Genomic DNA, 22,750 nt, shown 5'->3' with positions numbered 1-22,750 from the left:
ATGTAGGCTGGCAAGGCCTATACTATAGCTGGCCCCAACTACCTGTGGAGTTGGCTGTGCTAACTTAAAATACATTTTTCTGGGTGTTTCGGGCACAAACGTCTGCCCTGTGGAGGAAATGAGGATGCTATCTGTGGCCTGGCCTTCAAGTCTGAGGAAGGTGGAAGAACTACATCCATATGCCAGCAGGTCACAGGGGGTGGGGAGCTGAGTCCCTTCCCCCTGTGTGGAACAGCCTATTATTCCTGTTCCTTTACATCTTCCTCGGGGTAGTGCGAGAGCCTGACTTTGGAGACCATGACACACGGGTGTGGACTGAGCAGCAAGTGTTTAATTAGAAGCTTCCTGGTTTAACTGCTGCTTGGACCAAAGGGAGGAGAGAACGAGGTTTCATGTATAAGCAAAAGGTTTGTGCATATCTCAGCTTAATAAGCCAATATATGGTTGTCTGAATGCAGGCTATGCAAGTCCCAGTAAAATACACGCACCATATGATCCATTTTCCTGAGTAGTTTCTACAGCCTCTGTGCTGTCCAACTCTTTATTTTCCAGGGTACAACCTTCATCCCTGTACAGTGCCCCAGGTGACCAATTTTATTTAAAAAGTATAGTCCTAGAGCTTTCCTTCCCCACAGGCAGTCCCAGTGACAATCCTCCCCTAGAAAACGTACCCCTCCCTCAATTCCTGGCCTAGCCCCCTGGGACTACATGCTGGAAAGCCACTTTCCATGTGCAGATTGTGACAGAATAATAAACTGGAACATGCTTACTTGAAAGTCATCTCCATCAAAATCAATAGGACTTGCTTTACAGAGACAATATGTTTAGGGTGGGTGCTCAGGCACAATCCTGGGAAGACCCGGGGAGAGACTTAAGGCTCGTCCAGACTTCTGCTTGTCCTGTGCCTATAAGGCATAGGTGTGAGTGGTTTTCTGCTTGACTCACGCTTCCTAGGATCAGATTTGAGTGGGTTCCCCGCTTGCCCTGCTCCTTTCCCATAGACAGTTGCACATGATAGGTCAGAAAGTACTGCAAGATCACAGCCTGATCTAAAGTGCATCCCAACAACACTACTGGTTAGAAAGCAAGCAAGCAAGCAAGCAAGCAAGCAAGCAAGCAAGCAAGAGCTCCCCAAATGTGTTCTTGGGTTGAAGGTGGGTCCTGGATCAGGAAAGGGCAAAGGCTACTGCTTTAGCACATGCAGATTTGATGCAAATCTCCTGTCCCTTTTTTGTGATGTGTAAGTGGCCACCTCAAATGGAACATCAGTTAACATTATGTCAGACTGAAGGAACTCATTTGTACAGATTTGGCCACCTTGGCTATTGCCATGCGCTGTTGCAGCCGGCTGCTGGCAACGCTTGAACTTCCTCCAGCTGTGGCACTGTGGGTTGGTATCTTGCGATGCTGAGAAGTATTGCTCATGTTACAGAAACAGGGATACCCACCCATTAAGCTACGCTTCCCCCTCCCCCGTAAGTTCTTGTGGTGAACACTGTTAACATGAGGGGGATACACAGGCGGCTATATTTATTTTATTTTATTTTATTATTTCTGGCTCACATGTGTGCACATGGAATGATTCAGAGTGGCTTATGGCTAGTACGAAACATAATAATGCAAAATATTCAATCAATAAAACAGGCAATAAAAACCACCAAGCTAAAACAATAAAATATTAATTGATAATAATGGAGTGATTAGTAGAAGCCAGCACAGATTTGTGGAGAATAAATCCTGCCAGACTAATCTTATCTTTCTTTCTCACTCTCACTCTCTCTCCCCCCCCCCTTTTCTAAATTGGGTTACTAGCTTAGGGGTTGTGAAAATGCTGTGGATGTAATTTATCTTGATTTCAGGAAAGCATCTGACAAAGTTCTCCATGATATTTTGCTTCATGGACTGGTTTAACATAAGCTAGATGATGATGTCTTCAGGTGGCTGGGCAACTGGGTTAAATGGGTTGCTGTGATTTTCTGTCGTGGGTCCAGTACTCTGCAGCATTTTTATCATGACTTAAATGAAAAGGTAGAAGGAATTCTTAGCAAATCTGCAGCTGACATCCAGTTGGGAGGGTAGCTAGCACCACAACAGGAATACAGTTCAAAGTGGCCACGATATAATGGAAAAGTGGGGTTGGGGCAAAATGCAATTCAACAGAGACAAATGCAAAGTTGGCAGAAAAATATGCATATGTTCAGGATAAAAAAAATCTCTAGATGCTAGTCAATCACAAAGTGAACATAAGTCAGCAGCATGTTCCTGCTGCAAAGGAAACTAAGGCAATTTTAAGCTGGGCACTGCTCTTTAAAAAGGATATAGGGATACGCTTGTCTTGCGCTTTCAAGGCATGGGTCCAAGCGGTTTTCTGTGTGCCCTGCTGCTTTCTCTGGGAAAACTCGGTCTTTAGCGCTGAATCGAAGCAAACTTCAATCTGCGGAAAACCTGGATGACGCTTGCTCTGATTCAGCGCTGAAGAGCAGGTTTTCCTGGGGGAAAGCAGCGGAACAAGCCAAAGTCTGGATGAGCCCATAGTCAGACAAGAATGTGTTCAGAGGCAGGAAACAAAGATGGGTGAGGTCATTTGAGAGATGGAAGGAACTGGGGATTTTTAGGCAAAAGAAGAAGAGATCAAGGTAGTTTCCAGTCAACCTGTTCCTTGAGCGTTCATCCCGATTTGTTTGCAGGGAGAGTAGAGGACATGGCATCAAAGCAAGTGTTACTCTGTACTGCATTTCCCTGCCACTTTCCTTGTTGCAAAAAGTCTCAGCTGATGCGTCTGCTTTCATCTCCCTGGGTAAAGGGGACCTGTTGTGATATGTCTTTTTCTGCACCTGAACTGCACCTAATTTTGCTGCCTCACACTCCAGTCCAGGAAATGAACAATCCCATCTCCCTCCACAACACATAAAACATGCCGGTTGTGATGTTGAAGCCCACTGCCTCCTCCTTTCTTCTTTCCCGAGGCACACCCCACCCAAAGCATCTCAACTAGGAACAGAGGAGAAGGCAGTAGGTTCTCATATATATATATATATATATATATATATGCAGGTTTTGGTGTCCTCGGGTGTCTTCCCGTGTAAAAGTTGGGGTGTCTAGGCGACGTTTCGACGAGGTCTCACTCGTCATCTTCAGGCTGGTGCTTTCGGCTTCTTGTTACTGGAACAGAGCAGGATCTCAGTGTTTGAGTTCTTATAAATACTGTAGAGGGGGTGTGGTGTATAGCCTCCAATGTTCTGGGCAGAGAGGAAGTTCCCAGGCTAGTGTGCCTTTTCTTCTTTTGTTCCTTAATTACTTGAGAGATATCTTGAGTGATTTCTTGAGTGATATCCTGAGTACCACTTAGGTGGGTCATTAGGTGTGGATTAGTTGTTAAAGTCTTTGTGTCTTGACCTCTTGAACTTTGTGAAGAGTTTTCCTGAGAAGATGGCTGTACTGTACTTAGTTGTGCTCTGGCTTGGCTTCGTGTATAGGGGCGAGCTGTGGTTTTGTGGCTTGTGTCAGCCAGATCTGTGTAGGGATTGCAGGGGGGTGCAGCATCCGGAGGTGCCACCATGGATTGGCTACTGGATGGTGTCTGTAATTCATCTGTGGAGAGGGTCTTGGTTTGGGTCTGGTGTGGTTGATTGGTGTTGGCGTTCTGTGTGCCTCTGGATCTGGTGTCAGTTTTTGTGGGGAGGGCTAATTTCCAGATGTCTGGCAAGCGGGATGTGTCGTCACGCTTGTTCATGTTGTGAGGGTGTTTCTCTATCTCGATGGCTTCCATGATTATTCTCTTGTGGTGATGTTCCGTGTTAAAGAGCAATTTGGAATCTGCAAAATTAATTTCGTGTCCTGTTTCTTTCATGTGTTGGAAAAGAGAGGAAGTTTTTTCTTCTTTTTTGACGGCATTCTTGTGTTCTGTGATACGTGCATTTATTCGTCTGTTTGTTTGTCCAATGTACGTGGCTGGGCAGACTTTGCAGGGTATTTCATAGATCCCTTGGTTTTCCAACTGGATTTTATCCTTGGGGTTTATATATATATAGTGTGTGTGTGTATCTTCCTTCATAAAATGTTATCCCAAGGCAGTTTACAGCACGATTTAAAAAAACACACAAACAACAATTACAACAATCAAACCTTTCATTTATTTACATTATTAAAATGCCACCCTGTAACACACGTTTCCTGAAAAGCATGTAAATATACAATATACCCAGTGCTTTTTTTTCTATTAAAAAAAATGTTTAGGGGTACTCTCATTTTCCTACTGATATTGAAATGCTGCCCCTCAATGAGGCCAAACTTAGATTCACAAAATGTTTAGGGGTATGCGTCCCCCTGTATCCCCCCCGATAAAAGCACTGAATATATCTTTTTTAATAAATAAATAAATAAATCAGCGAACCAATAAAATGGCCAAGTGGAAAAATTCCCTAGCAAACTATTGCTTAAAACACGAAACTTTAAAATGCCAAATGGGGGCAAGCATTTAACTTGGTGCCTAAACAATCCCAAAAAGTGGGCAGCAGGTGTGAGCTTTTGGGGGGTAGGGAAGGTGTCCTACAAAAAACAACAAGTCTCTTCATTGCTGTCCCCAACCTTCTGGTCTCTGATAGGAGATTTTCTCCAAGGAGGGCCTTGGTGGGAGATTTTATCATCCATAAGAGCTTAACAAGAGCTCTGCTGGGTCAGGCCAATGGCCCATCTGGTACATTCTTATTCAGTGCCAGATTTACATATAAGCTAAACAAGCTATAGCTTAGGGCCCCACTCTCTTGGGGCCCCAAAAAAAATTTAAAGGGGAAAAAATGGATGTACATTTCCAAAATATAAGATAAAAAACACATAAAATAAAACCTACATACAGCAACAGTGTTTTGTGTTGTGTAGGCTCCTATGATGTAAGTAATGGGCCCCACCTGCTAGCCTGCTCCCTAAAATATCACTGGTTTGCTCCTTTCTATATATAGGGTGCCTACATTCTGCATGGACTGGTTGCATGGCAGCATGGGCAAATGGCTTTAGATACCTATTAGGTCCATAAATTACCATATAGCATATATTCAACACAAAAAGCAGTGACCATTTGTTGTTGACAAAGGACAGCTGGAAATATAAAGGGCCCCATTACCTTCAGTAGCTTAGGGCATCATCAAACCTAAATCCAGCCCTGCTTATAGTGGCCAACCAGATGCATATGGAAAGCCTCAAAGCAGGACCTGAGTGCAAGATCAGCTCTGCCCATTCGTGATCCTCAGCAACTGGTATTCAGAGTGGAGGCAGAGCACAGCCGTCACGGTTTGCAGCTGTCACAAGCCCTCACTTCCATGCAGGCAATGTAATGCAGGAGCAGGCAGCCCTTAATGCACCCATGTCCCAAGCAAGGGCTTCACCTTTTCTTGCTTGGAATAAGAGTAGACTACAAGTCTCAGGCATCCTGGTGGGAAAAGATGCTCTGCACACCAGTTCCTGCTGGCCCTCTGGGATCTCTCCTCTATGGCAAATGACGTCTTTTCCCAATGGGGTTCCTGAGATTTGCAGTTACAGCCTGAGTCCCCAGTGGGGGAAAAAGATCCTCTCCACTGCTTTTCCCTAAGGTAAATAGTTTTGCCTTAGGGGAGGTGAAGGGAGAGGAAACAGGGGTAGAGATCATGGACACTCACAGATTTTCCCAAGGGTTTGACCCAAACATTTGGGGGGGCAGGTGGGACGATGGTTGCTCTCCAGAAGCAGTCCTAGCCTGGGTGCTTGTTCTCCTGGAAGGTGTGTTCTCCCTGGTGGTCTAGACAGTGTTTCCCAACTTTGTGCCTTCCAGATGTTTCAGACTGCATTCCCTCCAGATGTTCCAAACTGTATTCCCTCCTCCCGTGACCAGCAACCATGCTGGCTGATGCTCATGCAAGTGGTAATCCGAGAACATCTAGAGGGCACCAGGTTGATGTAGTACAGGGATGAGGAACCTCCTGATGTTTCTGGACTACAACTCCTCTCATGCTGGCTGCCCCCCCCCAAAAAAACCCTTTTCATTTTGCCTTTCCATTCATCACATCATGTAGGATGGCTCGGAGCAATTAAGTTCTGCAATATTGTTATGAAACAATAGTGTCGAGATTGAATGCAAGAGAGATGGGCACAGCAGATGAAACACGAAAGGAAATGGGGTCAGACTGGTACTAAAGTGTGCAAAAAAACCCAAATCATCTGTTCACTTTAGGATTAATCAGAAACAGAAAGGTAGGCTGTGTTCTGCAGTGTGGCTTGCAGATTCAGTGAAGGGAGGGGCACGTAGCTCCCTCCTCTGCTTAATCCGAGCACTTCCTCAGTGTTGAAGGCGAAGGCAAAAACTGCCCAGATTGATGAGGGCACCAAGCACGACTTGTCTGGCAAGTCATCCCGCACCTTTCCCTAGGCACCCCTCAAAAGGGCTGGCTCATTGTCAGATCCAGCTGCAGTTCTGAGTCCCTGTACAGCTCCCCTGTCTGCTGTCTGGGTGCACTGTCACAGCCATCATGCTTCCGTGTAGGGTTCTCGGTGTCTCACATTCCTTTCCGAAGAGGCAGTGGAGGTGCAGTGGGAGGGAAGAGGGTGATTCTTTGTGCAACTAACTGCCTCTGGCAGGTCCCCTCATGCATGAATCGCAGAGACATGGCAGCCTCTTCTGGCTGGGGGAAAGCGTAGCTGTAGCAATGTTCTTAGGTGGCTTTTGTTTTTTTCAAAGGGGCATTTTGTGCAGCTATGGGAGTGCCTGTTCCAAGCATTGGTGGAGAACAAGCACTCAGTGTGACCTGTCTGGGCTGGGACAGTCACCAACCTCTTTCTCAATCTCTCTCTCACTGCTAGTGTTGCCAAATCTCCAGGTCTGACCTTAAGTTTCCGAGTTTGCCTGGTCCTTAACAGGCGGCAGACAGAGGGTCTGAAGCTCCAGGTGTGCAAAAGTGTCTAACAACAACAACAACAACAACAACAACAACAACAACAACAACAACAACGCATGCAGCTTGCAAGCTTCAGCCTGGCAAGAGCTGGCTGCAACCACTTGGGGAGGGGTCTGCCCTCCTCCTCTCCTCTCTCCCAATTAACCTCCATCTCCAGGGACCCCCTAGGTTTCATGTTTGGGCCCTGAAATTTCAGGGTCTGGGATGCTCCTGACCTGGCAACCATACTAATAGCAGGTTCCTTAGTTAAGAAGATGGGACAGGGCAGCATTTTGAGCTTGAAAACATGCTGGAGAGGAGTGGTGAGTGGTCGTCGAAGGGGAAAGCAAGCACAAATTCTCCGAGCAGCAATCTGCTGGCAACGGTTTTGCTACCTCTATGCATTGTGGTCCATTTTTCTCTCCCTGCTGCCACTTTTGCATTCCCTTGTTTCTTATGCTGTTGCACTTAGGGGTCAAAGAAAGTAAATTCTATGCTTATGCCACAACAAATCACTTGGCTTTTAAGGTGCCGCAAGTGTTCGTGTTTGCTGAAATAGGCTTAACACTAAGATAGCTACCCCTCTGGAAATTGTAAAAGGAGTATTTCACACAACATATTACCTTATTTTATCATCTTCGATTAGTGAGAAAGTGTTTAAGGTTCCGGGATTGTTGCTGATGTTGTTTTCTTTAAAGGCTTCCCCTTAAAGCTGAATTTTCACAGTGAAAACTGAATTCTGCAATTTTGAGATTCTAATTTTCAGCTCAGTGGCTGCTTCTGTTTGGAACCGTGGAGCACCTCTGTCTAGTGCATCACCCTCCAATGACATACCTGGGAGTTAGGGCACTGTGACAGTGGGAATGGGGTGCGCCAGATTCTTTGGTGGTGATTTCTTTTCCAGTATCAGGGATCACATCTAACACAGCACAACCTCTAATAAAGCCACCCAGCCCTTTCTTTGTGGTGGCAGTGGGGTTGGAAACTTCATTGTTCCCACTAGGGAATAACAAAAGCGGTCCTGGTTAAAGTATGGCGTTTCGGAGCAGCTTTTGAACCCGAGATAGCATATTCTACAAAGTGAAGCAAACGTCACATGCAAACGTTGCTATTGGACTCCCATCCTCCCTGAGTGACCATTGGCCATGCTGGCAGGGGCTGATGGGAGTTGGAGTCCAAAGACTTTGGCAGGACCACAGGTTTCCCCCTGCAATAAGAGAATTGCAACCTGGGGATCTAATCCTGGTTGGCTGGAGCCAGAGGCTGTATGCATGCAGCAAGGTGGCAAATGGCATCAGGAAAAGACTATAGGCCAGTGTTAGCCATGCAGAAGGTCCTGGGTTCAGTGCCAGGACCAGGTAGCAGGGGTTGCAAAACAAAACAAAAAAACCACCTCTCCCGGCCTGAGATTCTGCAGTCCCCGCCAGTCATTTTTGCACTAAGATGGACCAATACTCAGACCTGATTAAAAACAACTTCCTCTGTATGGTGCAGTTCTCTTCCTGGGTGCCCCAAAAGGGACATGATGCTCCTTTGTTGCTGGCAAGAGCACCCAGATGAGGACATTTGAGGATGTGCAGGGGGAATCAGTGCTTGAAAGAAACCCTTCGATTCCATAGCTGGGATTCTGTATTTTTCCTTCCCTCTGTCTCTTTCCAGGTGAGCCTGCTGGTTCTGAGCTGCAGGATGGAAGGGGTTAACAGCCAGACCCTACCTGCCACTGCATTTTAAAGATGCTGAGATGAAAGCCCATAATTTATTCTCCCCACACACGAAGGAGCAATTAGTTCTAAACACGGCTTAATCAGTCAGCGCGAGATTGATTTCTGTAGACTTGGATTTGGTGGCTGCTGGCAAGGTGCCAGCCTGCGAGCAATCTCCAAATAAATGAAGTGCAGAGAAGTAAGCCATTACATAATATGATATATGGGGCCTGTAACTTGCTTGCCTGCTCATTAGTATGCCTCTGGACAGAGGCATGGCACCAACTCTCTGCAGACTCCTCAGCCGTCCTCTCATCAGGCAATATTGGAAATGTGCTCCCATCCCCACGTCTGATGCAGGTGCTTGTGTGATAGATTCAGCCCTGGCCCCAGCAGATCACCTCCTCAGCTCCAGACTAAAGGAGCAGTCAGCTCACCTCTCCTTAAAAAACCAGCCTCTGCTGAGGCTGGAATCTGTCAGCCTGGGAGTTCCACAGAAAGCTAAATCAGGCACCAATTATGCTCATTTCTCCAATTCCAGTTGTCAGCCTATTTTGGCCTCTGAATGATTTCCCTCTGCATATCCTCCAGCTACACTACATGAGCACATGATTTGGCATGCAGAAAAGCCCAGTTTTTGTATGGAAGCATGCATGTTTCTAGTCCTTAAGGAGGTAAAGATGAAAGTGTGCGAGGAGGAACAGCTGTTGCAATTGCAGAATCCAGGGCGAGGCTGAACGGGAAGTTATTTCAGGAGTCAGGGACCGAGGTTCCAAAATTGTTCATAGTTCCTTGCCTGCCGCTGCAATTAGGGGAAACTGAATAAATTATGCAAACTAAGCAGATGCATGTAAATTATTTTGCATAATTCATAAGGGCTCCAGATTTGGAATGTATGTTTAGAGTACAGGGTATACACAGTGTTTCCCATCTCTAATTTGACGTGAAGCATTCCCATTTTGCAGATTTAGGAAACTGAGGCAAGAGGTGTGCTTCATACCAAAGACACTTGATAAGTTGGGGGTGTAGCTGCTTTTCTAAAACAAGGGCAGGGCAGGAAATAAGGACTATTTCATTTTATCTTCATATCGACCCTTTGAGATTGATTAGTCTGAGAGATAGAGATGGATTATTTCACCATAAGGGTCTGCCTGGACAGATTTGGGGAGCTGTAGTTTACTCAGGTTGGTGCGAGATGTTAGGACTCATGACTCCTACTCCTACTTAAAGTGGCTTCATAGTGCTTTAAATGTATGGCATGAATGTGACCTAAGCTGGACACAATCCAAAATATACAATAATTCAATGATTGTTTTTATTTTTAGTGGAACCGAGGTGTTTGTGTGTGTTTGCTTCTCTTTGAGGTCAAGGAGCAAGATAAGGAATTAGACAAAATCCATGAGGATAAGCTTGATGGTCAAGATTTTCAGAAAAAAACCCTCCTGGTCCTTCCCCCCCCCTCTCATCTCATTGCCCAGATGCTCAAAGAAGGCGAGTGAACTGGTGGCAGAGAGCAAGGAGCACCAGCCGTGGGGCTAGGATGTTCCAGGAATTGGCAGTGGGCCTCCTACTGGTCACCAGCCTCAGCAGGTGCCAATATTTGATGCTGGCACCATCCACCGCCCTATGCATTACTTCATATCAGCACGACTGAGGTCTCTCCCATCTCCTTGCTGCTTGCACCAGAGGCTGAATCCAATTGCCACCCATCCCCTTTGGACCACAACACGCACGCAGTCCGCGGCAGCAGCGCTTTGCCTCTCGCTATTGTCCGCCAGGCTAATCAGCTGTGCAGAGCCCCACTGAGAATTCCATGGGAAAATTCCTTTGGATGGAAGCAGAGGAATAATCCACAGGTCACAGGCGAGAGTTTCTCAGCGTCCCACGCTTGCCATGGATCAAATTCCCTGCTGGCTCTCTTTGCCCGCCAGGCATTAGAATCAAAGGCATCTCTGGGAGCTGAAAGAGCCGAGAGAGCTACCTCCCGCCCGCCCCCCTCTCCCGCCGCAACTCCATTTGCCGTGTTTAAGCTTGCTTTTTTGGATGGTGTTGAAAAAATAAAAAAAGGGGGAGGGAATGAATCCAATGGCAAAGAGCCCTTGGCATAGCTGCAGCTCCAGCTGCTGCAAGGGTCTTTGTCTGCCATGGGAATGGGGGACCTGGAGAGGCCTTTCCGTCACAGAGCCGCTGAATGGGGCACTCAAGGATCTCTCGGGGTGCCAACTTGCCCAAGCGTCTGGGCAGGCACAGATGTCGTGTTTGAGTGAAGCAGAAAAGTGGCCGTTTCTCCAGGAGAAGCAGAACTGGGAAAGGGTAGCCAGGCTGTTTCCAACAATCTCCAGTCTTCAGGGACTGTTAAAGAATGATGCCCAAGTCCTACCTGGAGCGGGAAGTTCCTTGTGCTTAGGGCACATCTAGAGTTGCCACCTTTGTTCTGGCAAAATTCAGGACAGGGTGGGGCAGGGCAGTTGGGGGACAATTCCCCCCTCCATCTGAATTTGTACATCTGTCTGTGCTTGGCTACGCAAAGCTTAAATACATGACCTTTCACACACCCTTTCAAACACATGCATTTGGAGAGGATCCCTAACTTGGCAGAGAGAGAGAGAGAGAGAGAATGAGAGAGAGAGAGAGAGAGGACCTGAAATACAGGCCAAAACTGTATCAATACAGGATGTAGCATTTTACATTGAAATACGGGACAATCCTGTATTTTACAGAACAGGTGGCAAGCCTAGCAGCCATACCATACATTTAAAGCACTATGGTACTACTTCGAACAGTCGTGGCTCCCCCCCCCCCCAAGAATTCTAGGAACTGTAGTTTGTTAAAGGTGTTGAGAGTTGCTGGGAGACCCCTGGTTTCTTCACAGAACTACAGTTCTCACAATTCCCTGGGAAGAGGGATTGGTTGTTAAACCAACCTTGAATATCGTAGCTCTGGGCAGAGAACAGCGTGTGTGTGTCTCTTGGTACCCTTAACAAACTACAGCTCCCAGGATTCTTTGGGTGGGGAAGCTCTGTCTTTTTAAAGTGCTATCACAGGGCTTTAAATGCATGGCATGAATCTTGCCTTAGGCTTGTTCATACATGGCACTGAACAAGCGGTGCTTACACATGTGCAAGTGAAAGGGTGCACACTTGCTAGTTTGCACAGCTCAAATGTTGTGCTCACTGGGTTGTAGCCAGTGCTACTCCTACTCAAAGAAGACCCACTGAAGTTAATAAATGTGGCTAACATAGGTTCATTCATTTAAGCTGGTCTACTGTGAGTAGAACTTAATTGGATACAATCCAGTGACCATGCTTTTTACATAAATAACTTGTTTGTGCAGCTCAACTAATTGTGTACACAGGCACACTGACTGCCCACTTGTTGAATGTAATGTATGAACACCCCAAGTGTCAGCAGGAGTGGGGGTGGACTACAGACACATAATTTGGTATTTAGAAGCAGTTGCATTAGGAATAGTTTGTGGCGCCATAATCAGCTAAGGGCAGAAGAAGACGCAAAGGTCCATCTAGCCCATCATTCTGTTTTCTACAGTAGCCAATCGGATGTTTCTGGGAGGCAACAGCACTCTTCGATTGGTTGTACCAGGGAAGAGGTGCCCTGCCTCTATCAAGGTACCATAGACCCCTTGATAGATGTAACGTCCCCCCCCCCCAGCATGTTTTCACACACCCCTTTCCAAGCTGGTTACATCAGTAGTCTCCCTCTCTCTCTCTCTCGCTGCAATGAATTCTATAAAATATGATGTGTGGGAAGAAATTATTTTGCCCATCCTGAATCTACAGTAGAAAAGAGTGCTTTAGATGGTGTATAGAATTAGGACTTTTCTCTTGGGGTGGGAGAGAGAACATTTTCCCCACTCACCTACTGCAGGAACACAGAATGGGTCTGTTGAAGTCTTGTGTGGTTACTTCCCTAGGATTTAATGCTGAACCTTAATGCACCTGAGTCTGGGGTCACGAAAATACCTGACCCCCATTTTAAGAAATCAAGAATTTTAAAGGAGACTCCCCTTTATAATCCCCTGATTTCACAATTGCACTGTCTGAGTCTTGAAATCGGTGTGGCGATAAGAATGCTGCCAAATCAGAAGTTTATGCATATTGTATGGTTGGCAACCGCTTCAGGGCTTTTTATTACTATTACTATTACTATTACTATTTTATTACTATTACTATTATTTTATTACTATTAAGGGTACTGGGAACTGAGCTCTGTGGGGGGGGAACTACAGTTCCCAAGTTGTTGGGGGAAAGCCATGTGCTTTCAATTTGCTTTCAATGTATGCTGTGGATGTGACCGAAGAATACATTCAGGGACTACTGTATTTCTATTGGGACTACAGTGCACAGAGAAGGGAGTGTTAACTCCCTAGCAGTTAGCCATTCTTTTTTTGTGGGGGCAGCAGGGGGAAAAACTTCCATTGTCACCAGTGGGAGCTTCCCTTCTCTACCCTAAGGCTGGTTGCCACACTAGCGGCAGCCCTTCACTGCAATCGGGGCGGAGAATGAAAGGGTTAAACCTCTCCTCCCTATGTGCTGTGGTCCTGATTATAATCACCCCACACAGACATGACTAGTATTAAATTTTAAAATCTGCTAATGTGGTTGCTAATCACACAAGAGACACAACATCTAGTCTGAGCCTCAAACCTTGTGCGCTGGTGATTTTTTAAAATGGGGGGAGGGGTGGAGAGCAGCAAGTTGTAAACCCCGAAGGCAGGTGGAGGGGGCCATTTTCAACCTGAGGGCCACAATCCTTCTCGACAACTTTCCGAAGGCCACGTGCCAGAGGCAAAAGTGGGCAGGGCATTGAACATAATCTTTCACCTGTGCATAGAAGGCTACAAGGACGCAGGTGGCGCTGTGGTCTAAACCACTGAGCCTCTTGGGCTTGCCGATCAGAAGGTCGGCGGTTCGAATCTCCATGGCAGAGTGAGCTCCTGTTGTTCTGTCCCAGCTCCTGCCAGCCTAGCAATTCAAAAGCATGCCAGTGCAAGTAGATAAATAGTATCGCTGCGGCGGGAAGGTAAATGGTGTTTCCGTGCGCTCTGGTTTCCATCACGGTGTTCTGTTGTGCCGGAAGCCATGTAGTCATGCTGGCCACATGACCCGGAAAACTGTCTGTGGACAAAGGCCAGCCTGAACCACTTGGCCTGAAAGTGAGATGAGCACCACAACCCCATAGTCGCCTTTGACTGGACTTAACTGTCCAGGGGTCCTATACCTTTTTTCTTTTACCTTTACTCACATTCACACGCACACCCAGACGTGGTTCACGAACATTTTCCAGCCAGGCAAAAATTTTGGGGTGCAAACCAGGACCAGTGAAGAGTATGGAGAGAGGGGGGAATTACTGGGGAGAGTTCCATGGGTCAGACAGAGAGATCCAGAGAGTCCCTTGGCTTAAGGTCTTAAGACTACAAAGATGCTGCTTATGAGCATCCTGTAGGCATCTGGTTGGCCACTGTGAAAACCAGATGCTGGACTAGATGGGCCACTGGCCTGATCCAGCAGGCTGTTCTGATGTTCTTCTGATAACTTTGAAGGTGTAGAGGCATTGGCTGCTGACACTGGTGGCCTTGTGTGATGGTACAGTGGGCTTGGGCAGCTTCTCTGGCTGGTATTGATGGGGGTCTTCTTCTTTTGTCTCCCACTCTGTCTGCAGAACTCGATCCGGCACAACCTGTCTCTGCACACCCGCTTCATCCGCGTGCAGAATGAGGGCACAGGCAAGAGCTCCTGGTGGATGCTGAACCCCGAAGGGGGCAAAACCGGCAAGACGCCCCGCAGACGAGCTGTCTCCATGGATAACAACAGCAAGTTCCTGCGGATCAAGGGCAAAGCCAGCAAGAAAAAGCAGCTGCAGGCAGCCCAGGAGCGTGGAGAGGAGAGTCCGGTCAGCCAGCAGGCCAAGTGGTCGGAGAGCCCCAACTCCCACGCGAGCGAGGAGTACGACGCTTGGGCCGACTTCCGGACGCGGGCCAACTCCTCGGCCAGCACCTTGAGCGGGCGCCTCTCCCCCATCATGGCCAACCACGAGCCAGACGAGCTGGAAGAGGATGACGGGACTCCGTCCTCCCCGCTGATGTACCCCAGCCCGTCCAGCACCATGTCCCCCTCCTTGAACGCCCGCTGCTCCGTGGAGATGCCCCGGCTGACCGATCTCACTGGCACCATCAACCTGAACGAGAGCCTTGGTGAGAGCCTCCTGGAAGACCTGCAGGACAACTACAGCATGAGCCCTGCCCAGCCGCTGCCCGCCGGGGGCCTCCGGCAGAGGAACTCCAGCTTCAGCTTCAACTCTAAGTGCTCTGCTGTGGGCGCTGGGGGAGGAGGAGGAGGAGGAGGAGGTGGCGGTGGAGGAGGAGGAGGAGGAGGAGGAGGAGGGAGCACCTACTGTGGGACCATCTACAGCCAGCCGGCCATGAGCCTTATGCGCCGCCTGCCCATGCAGACCATCCAGGAGAACAAGCAGGCCACCTTTGCTCCCATGAACTCCTACCGCAATGCCTCCTTGCAGGAACTACTCTCCTCCATCTCCTACGCCCACAAAGAGGGCGAGGCGCACATGCCGCAAGCCAGCAGCATGGGGCCACCCCGCGGCCACAGACAAAACCCCCTTGTGTGTGGCGGTGGGGGTGGCAGCGGCGGCGGAGAGATAGGTCTTGTCCCCTACCCTCCCCACTCGTCGTCCCTCATGAAGAGCAACGCGTTGTACCACCCGTCACCAGCCAGCCACCACCACCACCACCCGATCAGCAACAGTGCCTTACCCTCTCCTATCAGCCTTATGAGCCTGCCCAATGACTCTTGCAGCATGGTGGCCATGCCCCATCACGGGCACATCCATTCCTACATCAACAACCAAGGGGCGCACATGAGTCTGCTAGACTCCTTGCAGGGACCCTACCCAGAAGCCATGCACACCCCTGTTTTGGGCCAGGACAGATTCCCAGCAGATTTGGACTTGGACATGTTCAACGGTAGCTTGGAGTGCGACGTGGAGTCCATCATCCTCAACGACTTTATGGACAGCGACGAGATGGACTTCAACTTTGACTCAGCTCTTCCGCCGCAAAACGGCCTCAACATGGCCACTTTGCCCAGCGCCCCGCAGCCCACCAATCAGAGCTGGGTGCCTGGGTGAGACCTGCTTCAGACAACTCTGACCCACCAGTCAGCAGGATGAGAGGGTGGGGTGTGTGTGGAAACAAACTTTCTCCCCCACCCTACTCCGCCTTTCTTATTTTCTTTGCCTTCATTTGTTCAGCCAGGCTAGAGCCATCTGTTTAAACTTGACGACAACACTAAACACACACATACACACACACACACAAATACACAATGTAGGGTAAAATGTTTTGAAAGGTACCGGCGACTACTCGCTTGTGCCAGGTGTATCGTGCAGTAAGTCAGATCTGTCTTTGATGTGTGCAATAGGCACAAGTTAGCCATGGCATTGCAGAGCTGCTGCCCACCCACCCCCTTCCTTCCCCCTTCCCTCCCCCTCCCTTCCTGGGCACCTGCACTATTGCACAGAAAGAGGGAACTAGTGATTTGTGGCTAGAAGAGTCATCTGGGTCTCCACGGTGGCCTAGGTAGCCTCAGTGAATTGACAGCTCTGGCTTTTCATCCACCCCTTTCCTAATTGTTTTCAGTACCGCTCAAATCTAATTGGACACCCTAGCTCCATTACCTGGCCTTTGCCCATCTGTGACACTCCTTTGGCAAAGGCCAGTAGCTTAGGATCCCCTTACTTTTATTATGGTGGGGGACGGGGCTCTGCGCGGTCTTGATAGATAGCAGCACCAAGAGCTGCAGGGGAGAAGCTTGCAGCACTAAAGGCAGTTGTAACATCAGTTTGCTCTGCTACCGTCCCTGCCCAGCTGTTCCCACCTCCAATCACACTCATGGCATGGCTGGTGCAAAAGGGAGGGGCTCCCTCCAACCGTTGTAGATCCAGCAACTGACATTGTGGTTTCCATAGCCCACTGTGCAAAGGGAAGCTGATCTGAGCAACGCCAGCTTTTTCACACATACCCCAACCCCGTGTTTGCAACAAGAAACAACAGGCAGTTGGGGGCATGAAACGTGCGTGCGTACAGCGCAAGCAGAGGCATGTGTGCCAGCATGGGCCTGCTTCAGTGCGCAAGCAACGCACAACTTTTTGCACACATGAGTGGCACTTACTGCTACGTTAAGAGCCAGCCACAGGTTTGGCATGGCGACTGCTGTTGCTGCTGGCCTGGGGAACGGCCAGGGTAAGCAGGGAGGCAGGGGTGGGGAACAGTGGCAACTATTTATTCTGGTGGTATGCACCCTCTGGCCTGCGAAGGCTCACCATCGCCAATGCTACCCTTGCTAGGTATGCGCGGGACCTTGTAGCCTGTAAAGCGAGGAGGGCAGCTATAGCAGGTAAAGATTCAGGAAGTGGGGAGGAAGGTGCAATAAACCGAGCTACACACAGACACAGGGGTGGAGAAGGAGGGGTATTGGCAAAAATCTGGAATTTGACCAGCCCAAGATCATCTAGGCTAGGAGAGGTGATGTGGCTTCCCATGAAAGCTGTAGTCCGAAGGCTGAAAATGAAGGAGCCCAAGACACCTCAAAGTAACTAGTTTTCTACTTAGGCAGCCCATAGCAGGTTAGTGGTGGACAGATGTTAGTGATGATTAGGGAAAACAGGTGCTGGGTGAAGCTAGAGTTTCTCCCCAGTGCGGAGCTCTTAAAAGTACTGGAGTGCCATGCAAAGTTCTGCTGGACAGCCATAGGTTCTGTCTATATCAGCATACTTTTTTTGCACAAAGTCAGGACCTATCAGTTGGGCCATCTGAAACGTTCACCCTGTAACAGTAAGGATAGGTGTCAGTAGCCTGCAGAGTTTGGAAATGTGATCAGTTTCTGATAGCACCTCTAGTTGTAGCTAGGTAGGGCTTCCCTCCTCTGGGTCACTGAATGCCTTTGGATGTTACATTATTTGAGGGCTTCCTGTTCTCTGTGATATGAAACATATCAAATTGCCTTATACAGAGTGTTGGGTCCATCAAACTCCATGTTCTCTACACTGGCTGGCAGAGGCTCTCGTGGGTTTCATTGAGAGGTCTTCCTATCTGAAGATGCCTGGGGTAGAACCTAGGACATTCTGCACAAAAAAAAATGGGCCTGGATACAGAGCTCTATTGAGATTTCTGCCTCTCTCTCTCATGGGACCGCTTGATGAGATGTGTGTGTTTTGGGAGCAGGGAAGTGTGGAGCACGTACTTCCTCACTTCCTCTCCCACAACCCTGACACCCTGTCTTTATGATGTCACTTCCAAAGCTGCTCCTTGACACTCCCTTGCTTGTTTATTAAAAGGAGGCTGGGCCTGTCCAGGGATGCCAAAACTCCATGAACAAGAGATTCAATGTCAGCTTGTCTGAACATGGCAAATTAAGAAAACTAGCACAGCTGTGCTTTTTTTGAACCACTTGCTCCTCTTCTTTGAATCATGGCAAGGAAGACAATGAGCAGTGCTTCCCCCCACCCCCCAAAATATAGGTGATGGAACTCAACATGAAGTTGTTACAGTAAGTCACCGGCCCATGAGCTAAGCCCCCTAGGAACATCTCCTTTGCATCAGCCAGAGCTGGGCTCCAAAATCCATATTAAGCCTGGCTAATAACAGGAAAGGGCCTGAGGAGAGGGAGGAAAGTGACAGACAAGGGAAGGTCCCATATTCCTTGCCAGGATACCCTGTGCAGGAGTACAAGGAAGCTGCTTTGTCCATCAAGCCTCGTTCATCTATTCTGACTGTCAGCAGTTCCCAGGGTCTCATTCGGAGAGTGGTCTTCCCAGTGACCTGCTGTGTTATAACTAGGGATCTGGGGATTGGACCCAGGAACTGCAAAACATATGCTCTGCCACTGAGCCGTCAGCCACACTGGAATTATAAAGCACAGGAAGCAGCCCTTCCTCATTGCCTGCTCCTTGATCTTTTGAACTGGAAGATTCCAGGGGATCTTCTGCAGGCAAAAAGCTGTGTGCTGCTGCTAAGGGACGATTCCCTCCTCTTGTGCTCACCAAACCAGCTCCCTGCCCATCTTCCAATGTGATTGGGGCACACCTGGATTAAAACGCACAGTGATCATGTAGTCATTGTCCCGGTAAGCAGATCCTTAGGTGTGCTTAGATGCCTCCCTTAAAAACCAGAGGGACCTTAAGACTGTTTCAGTGGTGCCTGAGTCTTGCCCACAACATCCATTCAACCAATAATTACAAATCTACTTTTATGTTTGAGATTGCGAATCACGGCTTCGTCCCGTGGAACCTAAACAAAACTTGAGAAATGAAAACCATCAGCACTGTGATTAAAAAGGGGGAAAGTTTTATGATTTGGTCACTCTGAAGGAGCAGGGGAGTGTCATGTGCAGAAAAGAGCCTTCTGGGTACATAGCTCAGGTGGAGTCTTTAAAAGTGCATCTATCTGTTCTGGCTGCGTATGAAGGGCTGGGTTTTGTTTTTAAGCAACAAGGAAGCCTTGCCAGTGCTTCAGGCAGCAGCTCAGTGTCCCTGGCCATGCTCCTGGAACATGCGCCTCAGTGTGATGCTATGTGAGGAGGTGGCTTCATTCTCAGGGGGATCTCCTGGCTACCCCCCCCCCTTTTGTGGGGCCATGCATGATAGTCCCTAGGGACATTCCTTTCCAGGGGCTTAAGCGGAGCTGCCAAGCCACTGTTTCTTAGGGGAGAAATTTGATTCAACCCGCATTTAAAGATGAATCCGCCCAATTCGTACTTTCCAGAACAATACACAAACTTAAAAACAGCCATCTTTCAAAATCTGCACATGCCTGAATTTTGAAAGGCAGTTCTCCAGCCAAATAATGCGTGCAAAAAAAATGCACATACAAGAGTAGAGTGTGCATTGAAGGGCATATGTTAAAGTAACACTCAAAAGGCACATGTATATTAGGCAAAAATGCATACAAACGTGGGTATATTAGGAAAAATTTGCACTAAAATGTTGATGTATTTTCAGGAGGACTTTTTTTAAAAAAAGTGAAATGATATGAATACCTGGAGAATTTAAGGTTGGGTAAATTAGAAACTGGGAGAAACCAAAACTGTCAGATTCTTCCATCCTGACTGCTTCTTTTCTGTTGTGCAAAAGAAGAGAAAAGCCCTCAGCTTCCTTGTATTTAAGCTGGAGATGAGATGATCTTTAAAAGAAATTTGTCCACCTCCAAAAATAATTGAATACCTCCCTCCCTGCTACTTCCACAGATGGTGGGAATAATATTCAGCTTCTGGCTTTGGGGGGGGGCACATTTAGCTCAGCTCTGCTTTTGAGCTGGCTGCTTGCACACTCTGATGTGCAGGAGGAAGCAGATCTGTATCTGGGACCACCAGATGCAACTGCACAGCCCGTTGCCCGTGACTTGAACTAGAGGGGAGGGAGCAGGATGCTACGTAGACCATCATATTACCATGCAGAAAGAAACATGTTTCTAACAGAGCGTGTGGAAAGAGATCTTTTATTTCATAGTGCTCCCATGCCATAGTGCTCCTCCCTCAGTTGTTTTGCACGGGGCGTGACATTCCCACCCAGATTTCCCCCGTGGCCCTCTGTATTCATAGGCAGGAATGGGCATAACTTAAGTGTCTGTTTAGTATGGAACGGAAGGGTGCTCTCTGCCAAGGTAAACATTATGAATAGAGAAGTGAGATTGGCCTCCAGGCAGATTATCTTAAGGATAGCCTCGGCTCTTGCTTTCGGTTCATGTCACAGCACAGTTTCTGGACAACGAGAAAAAGAAAAAAGTGCATCCACTTTCCTCTCCCCCTTCCTCAGCTTGCCACCACACCACAGCTATTTATTTTACCCCACCATTATTCTGCTTCTTCCCTACCCACCCCCTGTGATTTGCACCTGGACCAGGTCCCAAAAGCCTATCAGGATTTGGGCAACATATCTTGCTACAGCTCATAAGAAGGGGAGGGTTTCCCTCCCAATTTGCCCATGAGACTGGCAGGATATGTGTTGGAGTAGCCTGCATCCCTCTTTGCTCTGGGTTTCTATCAGCCCCAGGCTAAAAATAATAATTAAATAACTTAAGATGGGCTCACAGGCTATAAATGTTTACATTGCTGGATCATGTACTGAATTTAATATATTTTGACTCTTTAGGATTCTTTTTGTTTGTTTGTAACCATTATTGCAATGATGCTCTTTTTTTTTACTACTATAATTATTTTGGTCCAGCTCCTGAGATCATTTTAATAATTTCAGCCTCAGTTTCCCAAATGGATTGGACGAGAACACTAATCATAAGCGGAGCAGCGAGTATGGTGCCAGCAGTCTGGCGTACACAGAAGCAGCAGGCTGTCAAGTATTTGTTGCTTGTGTAGCAAGGGTGTGTGTGTGTGTGTGAGTGAGTCTGTTACCTGAGGATTAGGAACCCAACTGCCTCCATTTAATCTTCTGTGAATGCGCATGCGCACACACGCACACCCTTGATCTCGAAGTGATGGAGAGAAAGGAAGGAGAACCTGGAAGGAAGATAGAAGTGGGAAATGCCTGCTCTCACTCTGTACAACCCAAAACCTGTACAGTGCAAATCAAATCATGTCCCCCAGTGTTAATGCAAGGAGACTGAGAGACGAAAAAGGCCCCCCTCCCAGTGCACCCCAAGCTGAGACCCCAATTTTGTGGAGGGCAGGAGGAGAGGCTAGCCCCCCTCATATGCTACCTGGCCACCCAGCAGGCTCAACCAGAGAGACCCCTCCCCCAGCAGCAGGAAGCGCCCCTCTTTGCTCAGCGATCTTTGTGGTGTGTTAACCGTGAGGTCATCGTGTGTGCAATGGAGTCATATTTGCTAAGCGTCGTGTTTTACCGTCTTTTTTTGTGGAAGTGCAGTGCAGTGCTGAGGGGCTGGGGAGTCGAACGAGGGCTGGGCAGGGGTGGGCCGAGGAGCCAATCGCAGCCGCTTAGGAAGGCAGTGGCCTTGGAGGGATGGTGGTGATGAGCAGGGAGACGAAGGAGAGCAACTGAGGTGGCAGAAAACAAAACTGAAATCATGGGAGTGTGTGGGATAGTTCACTGGTTGCCTTGGAAATTGAGATTTATTTATTTACTGCCACCCACCCACCTGGGCTTCTGTGGGGATACTCAGCCTGTAGCCCTGACTTGAGGGTCAGCGGCCAAGCTAGCCAACAGAAGCAGCTTTGACCATCCCGATGGTCCCCTTCCCATTAAGTCACTGAAACCCGTGAATGCGGCTGACAATCCTGAGACCACCCACGTCTCGCCTGCCTGCCTTGGAATAGCTTCATGAAGCAAGTGCCAAGCAGAGGAGACGTCTTGTGTGCCACATGGCCAAGAATGCATGTGGCATGGCCCATGTCCTTGTAGCTTCAGGCACTGTGGCACCCATCAGCCATAACAGGGAAGCAAGGCGTGCCCTCACTTTTCCATTAACACTTGGTGCTCCGGTGACTTAGGATTTCTGGTCATCCCCAGAGTGAACACACTGGTGCTGATGCACGTGACTACGTTAGGTCTGTTGACTTTGGTAGCTCTACTCTGAGCAGGGCTTGGTTGGACACAATCCTCAGCTAAAACGTCAAACAATTCTGCTGGAAACAATTCATTAAACCGAGCCTACATTTGGGGGTGCTCCTCCCTCTGTTTTCTTTTAATTCGCCTTCTTTTTGGGTGGGAGGAAGGACAAATTGTGCTCAAAACTGAAATATGATTATGCTTTCCACTGTTGTACTCGTGTCACCAATCCGATGCTGATTCAGAAGGGCCAAAATGCCACTGGCCCACATGGGTGTGATTCCATCTCCCCAGGGAAGACAAGCTTCTGCGCTGATGTAGTAAGGAGCGTTCCATGATGACTCTTACTCCCTTTCCAACTTCCTGAAAACTCTTTGCCCAACTCCTTGTGTAATACAGCCAGTGCTTAGCCAAGGTTCAACTGAGGAAATTATGAAGTAATTTTTTTTTTTTTAAAAGAAAAGGGTGCTACAGGGCATGTGCAAAATCCTTCTCCCTCATATAACCCAGTATCATGGAATAGGAGCAGAACTTCCAAGCCAAGCAAGGCCAGCTGGATCCTCAGAAAATCCTCTCTTTTTTTAGACTGAAAGC

General features: G+C 48.2%; 1 protein-coding gene across 1 annotated transcript in view; it reads left to right on the top strand.

The window, feature by feature from the left end:
• Positions 1-20,109, top strand: part of FOXO6 (forkhead box O6) — a 122,688-nt gene extending 102,579 nt beyond the window's left edge. The window contains exon 2 of the mRNA XM_081869030.1: positions 14,285-20,109. Within this exon, the coding sequence (XP_081725156.1) occupies positions 14,285-15,766 (1,482 nt within the window). The 3' untranslated portion in view covers positions 15,767-20,109. The remainder of the gene's footprint in view (positions 1-14,284) is intronic.
• The last annotated feature ends 2,641 nt before the right edge of the window (positions 20,110-22,750 follow it).

This window comes from Podarcis erhardii (genome assembly GCF_964252035.2).
Source record: "Podarcis erhardii genome assembly, chromosome: 7".
Classification (NCBI taxonomy): domain Eukaryota; kingdom Metazoa; phylum Chordata; class Lepidosauria; order Squamata; family Lacertidae; genus Podarcis; species Podarcis erhardii.
The sequence above is the reverse complement of the archived record's forward strand: the minus strand, read 5'-3'. Positions and strand labels throughout refer to the sequence as shown.